General features: G+C 38.3%; 1 protein-coding gene across 1 annotated transcript in view; it reads left to right on the forward strand.

Moving 5' to 3' along the window:
- LOC124169500 (loricrin-like) overlaps nucleotides 1-7,876 on the forward strand; it is a 45,294-nt gene extending 37,418 nt beyond the window's left edge. The window contains exons 2-3 of the mRNA XM_046548136.1: nucleotides 4,719-4,862; nucleotides 7,010-7,876. Of these exons, the coding sequence (XP_046404092.1) occupies nucleotides 4,719-4,862; nucleotides 7,010-7,785 (920 nt within the window). The 3' untranslated portion in view covers nucleotides 7,786-7,876. The remainder of the gene's footprint in view (nucleotides 1-4,718; nucleotides 4,863-7,009) is intronic.
- Nucleotides 7,877-18,883: the final 11,007 nt, after the last annotated feature.

The raw sequence follows: 18,883 nt of genomic DNA on the forward strand, positions 1-18,883 counted from the left end.
CATTATTTCACAATGATAGATATATTATGATATTTAATTAATATCCCTCTTAGTGTTGGCAATAATTCAATTCGCCATTCATTCAAAAGATTCATTTTAAAATCGAGCAACTGGAATGGTATTTAAATAGTTTATAATAGTCCGCAAAGTTTCATGATGAGCAATGCTTATTACAAGAGTCTGGGTAAGTCACGTATCGACGTAGTTCGGTTCTTCCATCAATTCTAAAAATGCTAGACCGGCCTTTCTGCATCAAAAACGTTGAAGACGAGTATCGCAGTGTTACTTCGGGAATCATTTTCTGTGGCATATATTTGGAGATACGATCTCGCTTTACGAATTTAAAATGGTGTTCATGGCTCGAAACAAGTTCACATCATGAACAAAAAGATGAAATAGGACGTAATGCTCGTCTGACAGGACAAAGAGAACTCAAGGTCTGAGTGGGAGTTACGTTGGCATCCGACCATCAATTAGAGTCGGCCGTATGGCGATGAATATTCTGCTCATGGAATTTTTCTTCTCTTTCTTCTTTCTATGAGAAATTTTCCCTCCTCAATACGATCAAGGACGAGGTTATCTCCAAGAATGTTGGAGATATGTTCAAAAAAGTAGCAGAGTTATGTACGTGATAATCGTATTTTAGTTTCAATAAGTAACGTCAGTGCGATTTGGCTCCTGTCGTGACTACATCATAATACTTTGAAAGGAGAATATTTCCATAAATTAGGGTATGGCCTCAGGAAGGCAGCCATAGTGAAAATGCAAAACTTAGATACAGCTCGGCAGCTCATTTCTTCTGCACCCACTAAATATTTTATCAAATACTGTGAAAATGAAAAATGTTATTTACTCATGATGATGGAGGAAAATTCTTCCGCACATCAATGCTAACCCAGACCAGTAGCGGAGATCCGCCACTGACCCAGACTATAATGATTTCAACTGTAACTAGCCAATTTTATATTGGACAATTATCTTGCAAAAACATTGAATTTCGACTTTTGGAGTTTTGAGAGGATATATATTTTATTTTATGATATTTTCTTGGCAGGGTTGGTTTGGTTGTAGTTAGACTAATGAACTTGATTTAGATCTGATACTCTGGTAATTTTTTCCGTATATTATTTCAATATTTTTCCATTAATTATCATTCAACCATCACTATTATACGATTCACTTATAGTATGCTTCCTCTTAACAAATTATTTCTGATTCAGTCGGAAATGGTCATGCACATATGCTGTCGTTATTTTGCAAACTATTTTCCACTATCAGGTTCTGTCATCGTCATATTTCTCACCACTTTTAAGAGCATGGGCGAATCATCGCAATTATGTGGTATTATCCATCAATCATCGAAAGTAAAAATAGCGCCGCAGTAATCTTATCGTACCTACTATTGCATAAGTTCTTTAGGCTTGGTCTGCGTTTAATGGCGTCACGGAGTCTAATAAATTTTTTTTATTATTTAGCTATTGTTAAAGGTTTCTTTCTTTTATTTCTTATTTTTAAAGGTTTTTTCTTATTTAGCTATGGAGTAAAACAGCATGCGGCTGTCAAGGTTTTGAGTTATCGGCAAAAGTCATTCCCCCAAAATTCTGCCTCGCGTGGTGTGAGGCCAGGTATGCATGTAAAGCATACATTTGCCAATTCGACCAGCAAGCAATAAGCTCGATCGGGCGCCTTATCGGCCGCTTCCACGCTCTCCTATTCGCACCTCCCCCATCCCCAATATTCCGCCGCCCCCCTCTCTCTTGCAAATATGTGTCCTCCAATTCCTCCCTCCAACCTCGACACTCACCACAGTCCCTAAGCTAAACCCGGCTTCTCCTCAACTCCTTCGGCCACGTCGACTACTTCCCTGCATTATTCAAGGTGATACGGTCGAACGAGGAGGTGGAAAGGCCTCGAGTCACGCGAGGGACATAAGAATTCATACTTTGTAGCACAAACTCTGGCCGCACTTATACCGGCTAGCGACCAGAGTGGGTCCATTAAAACGTTGCCAACATCTGCAGCTCGGGAAACCTCGGACACTCTCCGTGGAGGCGGCGCGAGGCATTATTCCTCCTCCCTCCAAGCCGCAATATCTTTCTCTCCGTATTCCTTTCCCACCCCTTGCTCTCCTCCTTCCTTATCTTTGACTTTTTCTCATTCCTCCCACTCCCTCCTTCCCCGCTTTCTGCCTTTTGCTTCGATTTTAGCACGCGCCCACCTCCCTCACACCATTTATTTCCCACCCACACCGCGCGCCTCCTCGCACGGAAAAATACAAAGTCGCAACCAACAGCTGGAAATGCCGTCGGCTGGTTTTTCCGGTCCTTCGCTATGCTTTCTTCCTCCTTCATCTGTGTCACCATCCTCTAAGCCATCAACTCGGTCAAAAGTAAGCGCGTCATCCTCTTCCCCTCTCGTCTCTGAAGCTTTCCCCTCCAACCCTCCCTCCCCTACACGCCCACCCCCTCCTCCTCCTCCATCCCTCCCTCTCGCCCCGCTTCCCTATTTCTAAACTCAACTCTTTGCCTGCGTAACATCCTCCGCGCGCGACGCCAGAGACCTCTATCAGCGCCGCTTCCCCCGTCCGTCGTCAGATAGCGCCGCGAATATGTTTCCTTCTCGTGATCCCAATCTTGATCGGCTGGGCGAAAAAAAATAGGAATGTTTGTTTGTTGCTTCGACTTGGAGTGATCGCAATCTTTCTTTCCCTTTCCTTCTAAGACTCCCTCGCTTTCCTCCCGAATTTCAAGGAAATATATTTCGGCATAGGACTCGCTAACTATTGGTGGAAGTGGAATTAGGGTGCTTTGGAAATACTCAGAAACGATTTTTTCTTAATAATTAAGATTTCCTTCCAAATTTCAAGAAAAATCTTTCGTCATCCGACTCGTTGACTATCGGTGGAAGCGAAAATAGGGTATGGAAATACTAAATTAAACTTTAATAGCAATAGTGGAATCGTTCAAAAACGGAATGAATATCTTCCATTAGAAGTTTTGTGTACAGAAAAATTATTTAAATAAATTGAGAGCTGTTTTTTTAGCCCCGATGGTTTCGTAAGTCTATTAACGTTATCTAAAACGACGAAAAATTAAAATGAGATTTGATGGGATATGCCCGGTCCCAGATCATAATTAAATAAACAGAATGGTTCAATCTTTTCCTTTCGTGCATCAATACCATTTAACCTGCTATACACTGCGTCCTAACGTAAGTTGCTAAATAACTACAGCAAAATGACTAAAAAACTGCGTAAAAAAGCGAATTATGTATTGATTCCTGATTAAAAGCTTCGGCAAGAGATAGTATTCATTCAGTGGTAAACTCGCATAGTCAATTTATACGGTGGGTACAGAGCAATGCATGGGCTTTGGGAATGTGGCTGTCAGGTTTGTTAGAGCGTCAGCTTCTTGTCCGTATGAGTCCGGGGTCAAACCCGGGGTAGCTGTGTTTTTCTCTGGGGAAGTCTGAGCCACATTTGGGTGCTGTGTGGTGGCTACTTCAAGTATGTAACGCACTCCGTCCGTCCAATGAGTCGTTGAGCCATGGTCCTCTTGATGGCTTACAGTAAGAGTAAGCTAGTGGACGGCAGCTCACTTTCCTATTTTCCATCTCTTCTTCTTCCTACGCATAAAAAAACTTCAAATGTATGATGCTTCTCCCATTTCTAAGCATCATATGACTTAATATTCGTTTCAAATTCCAGTTAATGCCACGGAAATGGTAAATAGTTGTATGTTTTGAGTATTGGTGTTCATATAATGTTTCATATCATAGCATGGGGTTGTGGTTGATGCTGAAGTTACTCCCTTAGATTCTGTCATGACCGAGTTTACTAATCTCACGTCACGTTGCATAATATCTAAAAAAAATTCATCTTTTTCTTGTAACCGCACTAATAGATGTCCTTGTAGTTCCTGCCCTCCATGGTAAAAATACGAATAACTTAACACATGATTGAATTACTAATTGATTATAAAAAAATTAAATGGCATGGTATATGCATTTTTGAAGAAATATAGAAAATGATTACCGTATTTCCAGAAAAGGTCTTTAATTTTTTTCAGAATATCAAAAAAATGCTCAAATCTTTGTAATTGGTGATGGGGTGGTAAAATGAGTTATTTATGAAGATAGTTTGTTGAGACGAAATCACTTAACGTGCTTCATTAATTGCTTGAGTTTTAAGAAATGTCTGTTTAATTTGCCACTATCCCGCCTACATTGCTAGAGTTTTGTTCCCATCGTACTCTTACTTGAATTCGGTGTTAATTATTGGGTTTTAATGAATTGGTTCAGCGCGGTGTATTCAGTTTGAAACTAGACGTTTTAATCCCCAGCTTCGGGTGAAAAGATCATGTTCAAAATCTGCTTGTTGGAAAGGCTATCAAATTAATACATCGTGTCTATTTAAATCTTGCCAACTCAATCTTATTTAATTGATACCCTTAAAATGGGAGTAAAGCCTACAGTTTTCAGAGAAGAAGGTTTAATTCATTTTCATTCGCTCAATAACTGCTAGTAAGATCGAATATTACTTACTTATACATATTTCCGTGAACCATTTGAAAATTATGAATATAAATTTTTATGATAACTGAAGCCACTGTACAGGTGATTCATGCACGAATGTAATCATGTGTATTCTTTAACAATCTGTAGATGTTTTCTCAGAGATTCGAAATTGATTGAAACTATTTTCCTTTCTCTGATCGAAGTAATTGATATCAATTACAAGATTGCAAAAAATAGGCCAGTATTGCATTTACAACATATAAAAAGACGACATCAGTGCAGTTGTGGACATTGCAACTACACGACTAAAGGACATGGGATGGATGCTGGCTTTCATATCGAACCTAGTACGTATTATTACAAATGCCTTTGATCCTTCCTTTGTGTTTCCTAAACATGGAATGCTCTGAACGTGTTCATATAATCGCATTGATTGAAACTGGTCATTTGAGGGTTGCTTCATTGCACTTCTTACTCAGAGATAATGTGAGCTGCAGGCCAAGCATAATAGCCTACTTAGAGAAGAACCTTCCCATAAACGTCCTTTGCAATCAAATTTCCGTCACAAATTGATCACTTTGGCCATAACTGTGTGTAATCAGCCTAACTAATCATAACCTCGGACTATTAGCTAACTTTCTCCTCACTCTACTAGTAACAAGTATTTAAAAAAAATTAAAACCTTCACAATGTATAGTTGTTAGCTTATTTCTTCGATCAGACAAACAAAAACATTTTACTCGATTTCATCGCAACTATTTTTCCTTGTTCCTCACAGAACAGTCCCTTTCATAAATATGAATTAAAACATCTCTCATCTAAAGCTTTATTCAGCAAAAGGCACTAGTCTGTTTTAGCAAATAATTCATAAATAATGACAGAGTATATACCACAAAAATTATTTATCAATCAATGGCTCATATGATAACTAAATCAGAAATCGTTTCCTATCTATCCTATGTAGCGTTTTATTTTTTAGTTTTATGAGTAACAAATTTTAGCACTATAGCTCAGTCGTCATCTATTTAACTGAAAAAAACTTAAAACTGTTACGAGTGACGAATATTATTTTTTCACTATTAAGTCGCGCTGTATCTAAATCACCTATTGTCATGTTATGTTGATCGGGAATAATCGAAATGCCAGCGTGTAAATCACGAGGATCTTGAGCGTGCTACTATCGTTTTCTCCTGTGCTCGTATTTAAGAAAGAATAAGCTAACCGCCTGCCTCTAGTTCTTCCGGTAGAGCCTGATAGAGAGCTGAGTCAGCATATTTTTCTACAGAGCGATATTGGATACACTAGGAGCGAAAGGCGCACTCAATGCGATATTAATCGTTTTCCACAGTGTCTATATCTTACAGAAACTATCGTCTTCGGTGGGTTTATTGCAACATGCAATTAATTCCGCCGAAAAGAGCGCCGATGGATAGATAAGGTTCCATCTCTAACCAAATGCACGCTACTATATTCTTGTTAATAGCTGTGATACCATATATTTTAACTGCGTGAAGCTATTTGTAAATTTTTCCATTTCATAATATCTGATTGCCAAAGGTGATCTCCGTTCAAGTGTTCTCAGTGTGTTTAATCATTTGTCTGAAGATTTATTATATCGATGAACATTCTTCGGAGATTTACCAAAATAAAAATTCGCTAAACATGTCTTTGGGCTTCATCCGTTTATTTTGACACCTTTTTTCTAAAAATATACGTTATATGGATTCTTTTTACGATCGTTAAAGAATGATTTTTTAATGCATTGTTTACCAACCCAAACATGATGTTAAACTTGAAATTGGGTACTGTTGGTTTTGAGAAGTATTTATTCTCAAATATTAAATAATGTTTACAAGATTTCTACTATTTGCTGTAGGTCTTTGGTAAATAAGCAGAAAATTATAATTTATCATCGAGAAATACTTAACGGAAAAAATGGATTTAATATACACTGACTATCATTTGTAATCACGGAACACACTAACACTTAAATTGGTTGCTTCCACAAATGCATGTTTTTCGATTGTTCTAACTGATTTTGTGTGGTTTGTAAACAAACGAAATAATAAGGTAGTTCTTGATTTTACCAGCATTTTCGTTATTAAACATTTTGAGTAAAGTAACTAATGATGATAAGCTATTTATTGATAATTCTTGCCTTGAAAGCATTTGCAGTAATAGCTAAAAAAAAATTTGAAGCTGCTATTGTCAAAATAATAATAATGATAACGAAAGTCTGATGATTTTAGACGATTTGCATAAAATTTGTTCAGGATTTTTTATAAGATTAAAAAATATCTGATCAGACATTTTTATTTTAGTAAAAAAGTGAAATAAAATCCATGACATTTGTGTAATGCTTGTGCACACAAGATATTAGTAAATTCTTTAACTACAAAAATCACGAGTATTTCACATCAAAATATCATTTATTTGACCCAAAACCAAAATGAAATGGTATACAGAACAGCGTCAACCATCTAATGGGTGTCAGTGATGTGGGGTTCCACGTCCTACTTCACAGGAGGCGGCCTCGGGGGACCCGGGGGCGTGGTCGGTTGCGGAGGCGGCGGTGGGAGCGGCGGTGGCGGTGGCAGCGGTGGCGGAGGCGGCAGCGGGGGCAGCCTCGTCAGCGGCGGCGGCAGCCTCGTGAGCGGTGGAGGCGGCAGCCTCAACCCCCTCGAGTGGACGGGCAACGTGACGGTTCGCAAGAAGCGCAAGCCGTACTCCAAGTTCCAGACGCTCGAGCTCGAGAAGGAGTTCCTGTTTAACGCGTACGTGTCCAAGCAGAAGCGGTGGGAGCTGGCGAGGAACCTCAACCTGACCGAGAGGCAGGTGAAGATATGGTTCCAGAACCGGCGGATGAAGAACAAGAAGAACAGCCAGCGGCAGGCGGCCCAGCAGGCCCAACAGCAGAGCCAGCAAAGCGGGGGCGGAGGCGGCAGCGGGGGCGGCAGCGGGGGCAGCAGCGGGGGCAGCAACGGCCACCACCCCTCCGCCCACTCGCACTCAGCCCACGGAGGGCACCCTGGCCACCAGGGGCACCACGTCCCCCCGCCCCCACCCCTACACGCCCACCCCAACCATCACGGGCCGCACCAGCACCCCCCGCCACACCCCCCGCACCACCACCATCACCACCACCACCACCATCCGCAGGAGGGCGGGGGGCCGACGGCGCCGCCCCCGCCGCCTCCACCGCCCCCGCCGCCACCGCTGCAGTCGGCGCCGAACCACGTGGTGGTGGTCGCCTCCAACGGGAAGCAGTGACCTTCGGCGTTCTCCGGGGGCGGAGGGGGAGGCGAGGGAGGCGGAGGAGGTCACCTTCTGCTGCACCACCACTACGGGATCCCCTCGTAAGCGGCGGTCTGGACGGGAGGACCGAGTTCTCGCTCCGGAAGTGTCCCCTTTCCTTCGGGTGGGCAAGGCTCAAGATCGCGCGCTCATGTAGGAAACAGACTACTCCTCTGCGGAGAAGAATGGCCATCTAAATGCTGCAGTCCCAGTACCTTCCGAGGAAGCCCCTTGCAAGATTGAAGAAATCGTGTGACGAGCGGGTGAGGGTAGGTGACCCTTTCGGGCAGCAGACTCGAGGTGGCTTTTGCTGTGTTGCGCATCATTTCGTAATTGCCCAGCTCCTGGAGATTAGAACGGACCGAACGAAAAAACTCATACCTCTTGAGGTGTAACCTGATATAAATCGGATCCTTCTGCACTTCCTGTTGCGTTGACTGCGCAGCTGTCGAATGTGGCTGAGGGAGCAAGTGGTAGGACGCTTAACAGCGAATGGTTTACCACTCGCGAATCTGCGGTGTATCATAATTAGGTATTAAACGATGAGGCTCATCCGCTGAGTATGATCTCGAAACGATGGACGTACCGGTTGTTTTTATGTTTTTATTTGAAGACTTGTTTGTGGAATTTGTATGTTATCTTGCTTTATTTTCGATTGATCGAATTTTATTCATCACGGCTGAATCTGAGTAAATATGACGATTGTGAATTACGCATTGCGCTGATGTTTTTTTTTTCATGTTTATGAATGTTTTAATATTTGTTGTTCTCGGTTCAGCGGATTTGTCTTCTTTGGTTCTCGGCCGTTACGAGAGGCAAAAATATGCCTTTCCCTGAATTCAGAAAAACATCGGTAGAAATTTACCATTTTCTGCATGCATATTGCAGTTGTACAAAAGAAAGAGAATTTGTAGTATGTGTTTTCTGGCATAAGCAAAGACGTTTTTCCCCTCTTCAGTGATCTCAAGTGTTAAGACCAACCGTCACGGTTGGCTTTTGGTCAAGTGTAATGCAAAGGCATAAGAAATGAGTTTTTAAACACCACTCATTGTCAGATCAGAAACTAAGACGGAAAAGGTTGAATGCAAAGTGTGAAACCGCATTGCCTTTTCTGCATCCTGCGGCAGTCACGCTCCAGTCACGCGAGATTCTGGTTTACATTGTGACACATTCACTGTGGGATCCGAGGGACTAAAACGAAGCAAAGAGGCAAGCCTATTATGCTCATTTCCTATTCTTGTAAGGAGGTAAGAGTTTTTTAATTACCACTTTGTGAATCCATGAAAATATTTAGTCAATGAAAGAAATCAAGATTAAAGCCCTTCCGTGCGCAAGAAATTGGGAGATTGATGTGATGTGTACATGGATTCATTTGAATGTTTTGGGTGAATAACATTTCAATATGGCTTGTCCCAGAAAATGCTCACATTTATAAATGGCATTTTGGGACGGTAAATTCTTTTACGTCTAAGATTAGGATGAATCTAATCTTTTGTTGGCGTGCGCAAGCGTGTGAAAGAGCGTGTGAGTGTCAGTGTTAATATTAAAAGTTGAATATTTATAGGTATCATTATATATATAAAAATTGTACTACCTGTATATTAACCTTCTATATCAGAAGTATGTAGTGTGTAAACGTAACGTAGCAACTTCCTCCTCAATCCCTCATCAGAATGTTTTTAATAAATATTTTAAGGAGACGATGGAAGAAATGGGATTGAAGTTTTCTCATCCGAATTAAAGGAGTAGATGTGTACTTTGAAAATGGCTAAAGGTAATTTTTTCATTTTATGCAATACATCATGTGTAGCTCGTGTTGGCTTAAGTGAGACCAATTATACACCAGAATGACGGTAATACTCCATCTTTAAAAGTAGCATGAGGAGAGGCTAGAATGAAAATGTTGGTAAAGAATGGGTTAGTTCGCTGTTTACCCCATATTTTAACCTGGAAGGAAGTAATATATTGAGGGTACAGTACAGTTATCTGAAGGATGCAGTCATTGCCAACTTTGAAATGTTTATATTACCCTCATAATGACACCCAGTGCAAGTCTGCTCGTGTTTTGTGCGTATGAGTTTTGGGAAGAATGCGTATATTTGTCACATCAGTGTTCCTAAAAGTATAAAATAAGTAGAAATTAGGACGCTATATCCCTCTCTATAAGCCGAATATCCGAATAAAACATGCTATTGAAAGCGTGGTAAGATTGAACTAGTGATTGTTGTTTCTTAATCTTTGAATCTTTCTTCTTCCTGCTATTGTATTTGAAGATCCACCGCATGCCAAAGTTCTGGCGTCGGAATTAAAATATAAATTTAACTGTTAATAATGGCCAATGCAGCACATTGAATCTTGAAAAAAAAATCACTCGGATAAGAGAATATAATTTTTTCATGAGAATCCTCCTTTAAATTGACTATTAGTTTCTACTGTTGCCCTACGTAAAGATTTTACGACAAGCAATGATATATCCGTGAGGCTATTTTTCAAGATAAATGACAAAATTTTCCCTCGTTGTTAAAGGGCATCAAAATGGTGGTTAGTTATTTCTTAGTTTGAATAGTTTTTCCGTCCAGGGCCAAATTGGACAGGAAAATCATGTCAAATTATTTTGTTAGCAGTGATGCTATTCAATGAAATCCAAGCACTCAAAGATTGGTGTTGTTCGCGTGTTAGTCGTATTTGTAGGTTTAACTAGTAGATGTTGTCCGTTGCTCTGTTCATTGTTTCTTTGAATAAAATAAGTCAATACCCATGCATTTGATAAAAAATGCAATACCAAGAACGAGAATACCTTTTACAATATTCAAAGAAGTCATTCCGAAATGATCCATTTTCCAACAAAATTGGAAATAATTTGTATTCCAAATTATATTTTTAGGTTGACCTCAATGAAACCTTGGGGATGAGCAGTGTGCTCTTTCACTAAAATGCGCGAGTCAATAGTCTATAGAACTGGTATGTTGAGACAGCGAAGTACGTATTAATTTTCTTTTTCGTCCGCTAGTATTCGATTTGAGGAAAATATTAAAATCTCACGAAGGAGTTGTTTTTATAACACATTAAACTGTTTACTATTTCTGTTTAAAATTTCTGTTGTCAATCTTTTTGTATCTAGAACGGTGTTATGTTTGCCAATGTTCGTTTGTAATGGAAAACTTGTTATTTTACAAATTAATCTCGCAAGACCATTCTGTATTTAAAAAAATGTAAAAATGGTTACTCCCGGTGAATCAAAATTCAAAAGTTTGTGCAATACAGAAACTGATAAGGGAGAAAACTTTAATGGATTTTACATATTGTGTTCAAGTGTAAGTACTTATTGCTTCATAATTAAGTATATAATTATGTACATGTAGTGCTTTGTGATTTTTCTGTTCATGCTACTGTGATAAGCAGTTTGAATGGTTTCAAATGATTAGTTGATCTATTCGCGGAAGGATTATCTAACTATGTTTCATATTGAAGAGAAAGATACGTCAGTGAGAAAATAATTATTTATCATGATTGCCTTCATGACCACGGATATTATTAGCCTTTATAAGAAAATTTCACAACCTATTATAAAACATTGAAATTGAAAATTTCGGCTTCTATTTGCACTTTAGTTCAGAGTCATTTTTTGTGTTTGCCATTGCTGTGTTACTTATAACTTCCTGACTCATCTCCTGAATTGTTAGACGAAGTATTTGAATTAAATTCAAAACACAAAAATAATTAAACCATAACAAAATGAACATTCAAATATATATATGAAGTAAGTGTGCGTGGGATGTATGTTCGTTTGCGTGCCAGACTTTCTAGCGTATTAATATGCACAGGGTGTTTGTCTATGTATTGTAAATAAAGCGAGCCTTATTTACTACTTTTTTGAGTAAATTTATTAACCAGGACCCTTGAATTGCCGGATGGCTTCGTTCATTTGCTGAATGGGAGCAGATTAGCAAGGTGAGTGAAGGATTTTGAAAAAATGTAGCAGGTACCATCAATTGCAGAATTTTTATTGTTATTATTAGATATATTAAAACAAATGCTTTTGTATACGTTTTTAAAACGTTTACAACTCTGTGATCCACAGTATTAACCATCATAAAATGCTTGCGATAAATTGATGGTTGTATTGCAATTTTTAATGAAAATCTTCCTAACGTGAAGCCACCATGTAAGTGAATTTTAGGAAATATTTGATAAAAATTCGAATTTAATAAAGTATGAATAACCTGAAAATAAATCCATTCGAAAGACAAAAATGACTTAATTATAAAAACCTTAAAATTTTCAGTTTCAAAAATCAGTCATTTTCAATGCCTTATTTTCACTACCGCTCAGTTTTTTTCAGGCTCTGGGCTTGCTTATATTTTATTTTTTACTTGAATTGCTTTAATGAGGCATTCTGTATGAATATTAAATGGTGAAAAATATCGATAGGGTTTGGAAAAAATTGATCACCGAAACTCCTTAATATGAATCACTTAGCATATTTCCTTGCAACGATATACATGTACATAAATATATATCACATCAGTATGCATATATTTTTGCGTTCTTCGTTCCTTCATAGCTTATTTTAATATCTATTAACGCTTTTCCTTTTTATGGTGCCATGGTGTATTGTCGCGGGGCATGGTGATTTGATATTTGTCAAGTGTACCCATGAATTTACATGTTGTATGCTTTACGTAGAAATGATTTGTAGGAGTCTGATTTCTTAAATTGTGCGCTTGGTCGTTGTAAACTGCTCAAAAAATAGATCTAAGGTAAGTATAAGGAGGTAAACAATTCTATTTTTAGCAGGTATCGTATAAATTTGTATGGTTTAATACCTGAGAATATAGTATTTATGTGAACCAATATAATCTTGGAATTTCAGATTTTAAATGAGAGGCAATACATCTCCTGCCGAAAGTACAATAGGTATTTTGTTTATCCTTTCGTCGAGTTGAATATAAATAGTATTTGAGGCAATAGTGGGGTCATGAGCTATTTACTCGAAGGGGTTCAGTAGGTTACTTGGGATGCAACACTGTTAGAAAAGAAATTTCTCATGATAAACATAAGATACTGGTTCCAGGAAAATGTTAATTTGGAAAAAATATTCATGACCACGAATTTTAATTTTATTGAAATTGAAATAAATTTATCAGGTAGGGATTTAAGTGTTATATAAATATTGATGTAGCAGCTTGATGAATAAAAAAATTGAGACAAGTATGAAAATTTGAGCGAGGACACCAATGAAAAATATCTAATGAAATAAGATCGGGTGGTAGGACTATGAATGTAGCCTAGGATGAACCGAGAAGAAAGGCTGGTCGGGGCCAGACAAAAATTGCTGTCCCCCATGGGGTAACTTACATGAATCCTTTATGTATTCTGAAATTAAATATGAATGAATGAGCTGGCTAGCGTAGAGTGATATAGCATCAAAGAATCAGGAAATACCTTCAGGATGTGTATCGTTTTAGGGTAAGACATCTTATAATTCACCATGATGAAATGATATTCACCATATGAAATGATATTTACCATAATGACCTCTATTATAAAATGATTTGATATAATGAATGGTGGGAGAAAATATACGAAGACTTTAAAGTGTAGACTGTGGTATGGATTATGATGAAGTCAGTAGGTCTTGATAAACATTGAGTTATTAAATGCAGAATTAAATCGGTGTATGAAAATTAAGAGAAAACAAGTTATATAAATGTAAATAAATATCTATATTAAATTGGATTTTCAAAAAAAAAAAAAAAAAAAGGTAGCTTTCAGCGAGAGGAACAAAAACTTTAAAGAACAATATATTATTTGCAATACACATCAACAGCGTAAAATCTGTGAGAACCCCTCAATTAACAGCTGAGGTCATTTAATAGATTCAATAGAAATGGTTGGAAAATACAGCTGGCATTTGTCATTAATTAGATTATTATTAGAAGAAGAATAAGGTATTTGTAATAAAAAAATTACTTGCATCTTGATAAAATCTCTGAAGAATATGATAGCGGATAATTGTCTCTCAGTAGTAAAATTGTTTGGTTAATTGACATAGATGCAACTGAAGAGGATAAATATAGGCCACAACAGATCTTCAATTTGAGAGGTAGTATTAAATGAGAATTTTGGGAAATGAGGAAATGCCCCATATCAACGGTAACGGTAGAAGCCTAAGTAAATGGTTGCTGCAGGCAAGGGTAAGGGGAACTTGGGGAGGGGCATTGCTGAATTCAGAGGAAATTATGTTGACAAGAAGGAGGAAAGGAGAAGTTGTAAGCTCCAGTCACTTTTGAATAATATCAACCCCGCCCGGTGTAGCGATATTCTTTCAAATTGATGGGGGCCATGCTTTGCTAATTTATTTAGTTCGCCTCCAACCTCTTTGACTTCATTTCAGGAATTGCCATGGGAAAAATTCCCTTGGACGGAAATCAAAATACGGACCTTTGACTTACCGGGCCACTGAGCAGAACACTACGCTATCCAGGTTAGATATTTGGCTTCTGATTTAATGTTATGCCCTATAATAGGCAAACCTGTTTCATAAAATATCTCCTCCATTTTTGAACATATATAGGGTTATATTAAGTAAAACGCAGACATTTTTCCGTGCGATTTTCGCTCTCTCTCATGCACAAAATTAAGCTATATCCCTAACGATATTTGATGATTTTTACTTCGATATTCTCTGGGCTGAGTTAATCATTGCCTTACTTCTAGTTTATTTAGTTCTGTTACCAACGCAAGTTGCTTTGTTAATAAGCAAACATAGAAGCTGCATTTTTTTACATAACCAACTTTTCCCTAACTTGAGCACTTTTTTATTGTTTAGTCTGTTTATAAACGATAGCGGAATTAAGGTAATAAGGAATTTCAACGCAAAATTATGTGTAATGAAAAAACCTGTAGATGAATAAACTGGCTCTCTATTAAACTGGATGGTGGCAAGTTTAAAACAGATGGTAATAGACGAGAGAGTGGGCAAAAAATACAACCGTATCGTTGATTATATCAATGGGCTCGTATATCGTTGCTTATATCAACACGGGAGTCAAACAGGAAGCGTCACAACATATGCAGGTACCTAATTAAAAACTACTCCTCCGTGTTTTAATTCTTTAACCATATACGAAGCAATAATTATCACTCAATTATAAACTACACAATTGTAGAATGTTCTCCGCTGGAGATGTTTTTTTTCCCTTTTCTGACTCATTTTTTCCACGATTTGATGCCATCCCCATTGCTGATATTTTCGAATTGATTTATCATCGTAATGTTAATTCCCGCGTGTTCTCTGGCGGAGTAGAATTAGCAGCGGAAATGACGACATCTACGAGGAGAAAAATAGAGATCGTCTTTTCATAGATATACACCTATTCCCTAAGGCTGAAACAAGGGCATTCATGAATGAAAAGCAACGCTCGCATGAAAAACGCGCTCTCCCAAATCACCGCTCATCTTCAGCCCACGCATTGACGCGGAAGACCCCGAGGCCAAAGCACGACGCATTAGCCCGAATTTTTCTTCAGAGAACGCGAGGGTTTTTCTCCGGTTTGTGTCATTTGACACCTGAATCGCGAGAAATGCTTGACGAAGGCCGCCAGGGACTACCGGGGAGGCAGGACGGTGTTGTTCTGAAAGCGACCTCTATCGGCCGATTTGTGATTCACGTTAGTGGCCTGGGCGAAGCGCACGTGGGTAATCGCTTTCACTTTTTCTGTCGCGCGGACATATCACTGAGGACTCGTCAAAGAAACTAACTGACTGTACTCATCAACTGAGGTGTGCCTCGAGTGTTCTCTGAAGTAGAGTTTTCGTGTACCTGAGGTTGTATCGCCGCCGCGCCGTCTCGATAATCCAGTATTATTTGCAGAAAAGGGCAACGTGACTCCTGCCTAGGTGAGCATTTGCTTTAAATAGGCCATAAATACTCTTAGGCACAGTTATATATCTCTTTAAACTTAACTATTGTCATGCACGTCCATAAGCGCATTGTGAGCGCTTGTATCAAACTAAATTGAAAAAAGTACATTGTTCGTCGTCGTCTGTTTATCGTCAAAAGTCCCTGCGCTTGACTGAGTCATGCTTTTACTAAAACGCTCGTAGAAGTCATGTGCTACTTTAAGATCGTGATTAGCGAAACCATTCCTTTTGACACTTGCGTGAGCTTCGATGCAACTTCTGAAGCTGGGGGTAGCTTAAAATCCTGTGTTTGGCGTTCCTCTTCAAGGAATATGTCTACGGTTATTTCCTCATGGTGTCATTGGCGAATCCTTAATTTTTTAAAGCACCCCGTTTCGTTTTATGGAATTCTAGAGAAATTTACTGGGCCAAATACCTATCAAAAACTAGTTACACTCCTAAATTCTGTTTTTAATTTGAATCTCAGTTGCCTGTTCTCCAAACATGAAACCCCCAAATCTGCACAAGGTACTCAAAAAATTAAGTCTTCAAGGTATTAGCACCACACGGGGGATATTTTTTAGCCCTTTTAGATTTTTTGAAAAGGTAAATGATTTTTCCCGTTCGGTTTTCTCGCTCTCAGAGTGCAATGCCGGTGACTCCACGATTATGCCTCCCTGAATATTCCTCATCAATTTCCTAAATAGGATTCACTTTTTATTTTGCATTCTTTAGTTCGACTTTCATTATTATTTTAGAAAACCAGTAGCGTAAATAATAGATGATAATTATCAAAGCTCTATTGGCACTGTGTAACATGGCATGTTAAACAATATTCTATGGATAACATAAAGTTTTTGGTGATTAAGCCATGAGTCCCTTGCTATTCTGTCGAGCACGTATTTGTCATAAACAGCTTTGTAGGGCTCATTTAATGACTTTTCCCCTGCTTTTTGAATTGGCTCTGTGGGAATATTTTAATTTACAGATGATTTATTCACACGCAAATTCCCTTACTGCTGTGTATTGATTGTAAAAGTTGAAGCTCTGGCATCATACTTTTTAGTCTCATTTTCTTCTACATTGAATTAAGATATATATTTTGCCCACTGTTTATATCTTCCTGATATTCCTCCATTGCTTCACATGGTCCTCATCGTAAATCTTTAGTATCTACGGAAAATTTTTTTTAGGTATTGTGTTACGCCATGCTTCTCGAAATGGTCTCTAATAATTTTATCTGTCGCGCCCACTATCCAACTGAACAGATAAATCTGACTAATTCAGATATTAACCATTCACGTCTTTCAAGCTTCCCCAGCTTAGCGGTTTATTTCGCACCCCAGTATCTTGTTTTTGAGCTGCCTTTACTCAGGTTTTGCATCACTGTTCTTTCTTCTTTCTGAAATGAAGTCTAAGACTTCATCTTTGATGCATGTTATTTTTTTCGACAGATTTTCATCTTCAAAAAGTTCTTTTGCGGCCTCATTTTGTCCAATTTCAATACTTTTCAGACTACATCAAGAAATTTTCGAATAAACATCTCTTTCATTTCGTTCAAAACTGGTTTTTGCATAGTAGTAATAAAATTTTGAAACGCTAGCCTAAGTCATAAAACCTTCAGTATTTCTATTGTTCATTATTTATACCAGATTTTGATTTTTTTTTGCGTCAATGATAAACAGTGTATAATCACTGTCAACATATATCCAGGGTATCTTCTGTGATCTTTCAACTACTAAAAAGCCACTTCACTCCGAAGTTAATCACTACTTGAAATATTCACATTCCTAGTACATTTTTCATGTAGATTATCTTCAGATGCGATTATTAAATAATGTGGCTGCGCAGTAGTAATAAAATAGTAGTGTGTGCTTTATACATGATTCCATTAGCACTACATTTTCCCTTATTCCTAATATTTTCTGGTTATTTTTCTTGAGAATCACTGAGAGATGCTTGAGAAGCGATTTCAGTCCCATAAACAATTATTCCCAAACGGAACCTTCGTAAACGTGTTTCAATTCTTTATTTTTATTCCCCTTCTTTGGTAACTAAACCTCCGCCACTTAGGTTTTGCAAGGGCGTAAATTGTTATTTCCTCTTCATCATACTGCAGAAAAAATCTACACGCATTCCTATGCTCTTTCTGAGTAGTACAATGTAGACTCCAGCATGACCATTTGCAAACCCTCGGTGTATTATCTGTCGTTACCTTTTCAAAATCCTCCTCCTTCATTACGCTAATTACTGATACGTCCAGGTTCATTCTTAGTATTTCTTCCTTCAGGTTCCCTAATCTTTCAAAGGCTTGAAGTAATCTCATGTTTTTTACTACTACCATAAAACGTTTCTAAAATTTGATTGATGCATTCTCACGAGTGGTTCGGGAAATTGAAAGGGGGCAATTTTACGCCAGGAATATAATACTCGAGAGTGTACCATCATCGTCTTAAATGGTAATGCAATGGATGCGATGCGACTAAAATACTTATGTCGTGGCTCTCTGTTATTGTCGAGATCACTGCGCTAAATCCGTCAAATTCTTGCTATCGTTTTTAGCTAAGGTTTTTAATACTGCGATAGCGATTGGTGTTCCAAGTGTTCCATAAATGGGTAAAGTCTTTATCCATTTAAATTCGAGTCATGGATTATTGGTGGTCAGATCTTCAATATTTTTATATTGTAAGGAGTTATTGGTTCCAATCAGCATCAATGTAGGTGGGCACGGACGCTTAAATAATAGACAAGATTTTTACTACGGTTATTATTGCGTTCAGTTTATTTTGTGCATTACGGATCCTGAGTAATTTAATGTGATATTATTTGCTTTCATATCAAAATAAAGTGAATATTTTCTACAGTGATTGTTGTATTTTGTTTTTAATCTCAAATATGAGAAGATCAGTCAGATCTTTGTGCCCCCCCCCCCCTAGAAAAATCCTGGATACGCCCCTGCCAATCAGTATTGAAAGCAGATACATCCGTTAATTAAATGGAGTCTGACTTATTTTTCGCGGAAATCATGATCACTGATCAACAATCCTAAGGCTGAAATGACGCAACTGTCTGCTCAACTACCTGTTTGCTAATATTCTCACACCTAATTATTTCTTCTCCTTCACATCCTTCTTTACCTGTTCCATGTATTTTATCAGTGGTGTTTCCT

Source organism: Ischnura elegans, chromosome 1 (genome assembly GCF_921293095.1).
Source record: "Ischnura elegans chromosome 1, ioIscEleg1.1, whole genome shotgun sequence".
In the NCBI taxonomy this organism is placed as follows: Eukaryota; Metazoa; Arthropoda; class Insecta; order Odonata; family Coenagrionidae; genus Ischnura; species Ischnura elegans.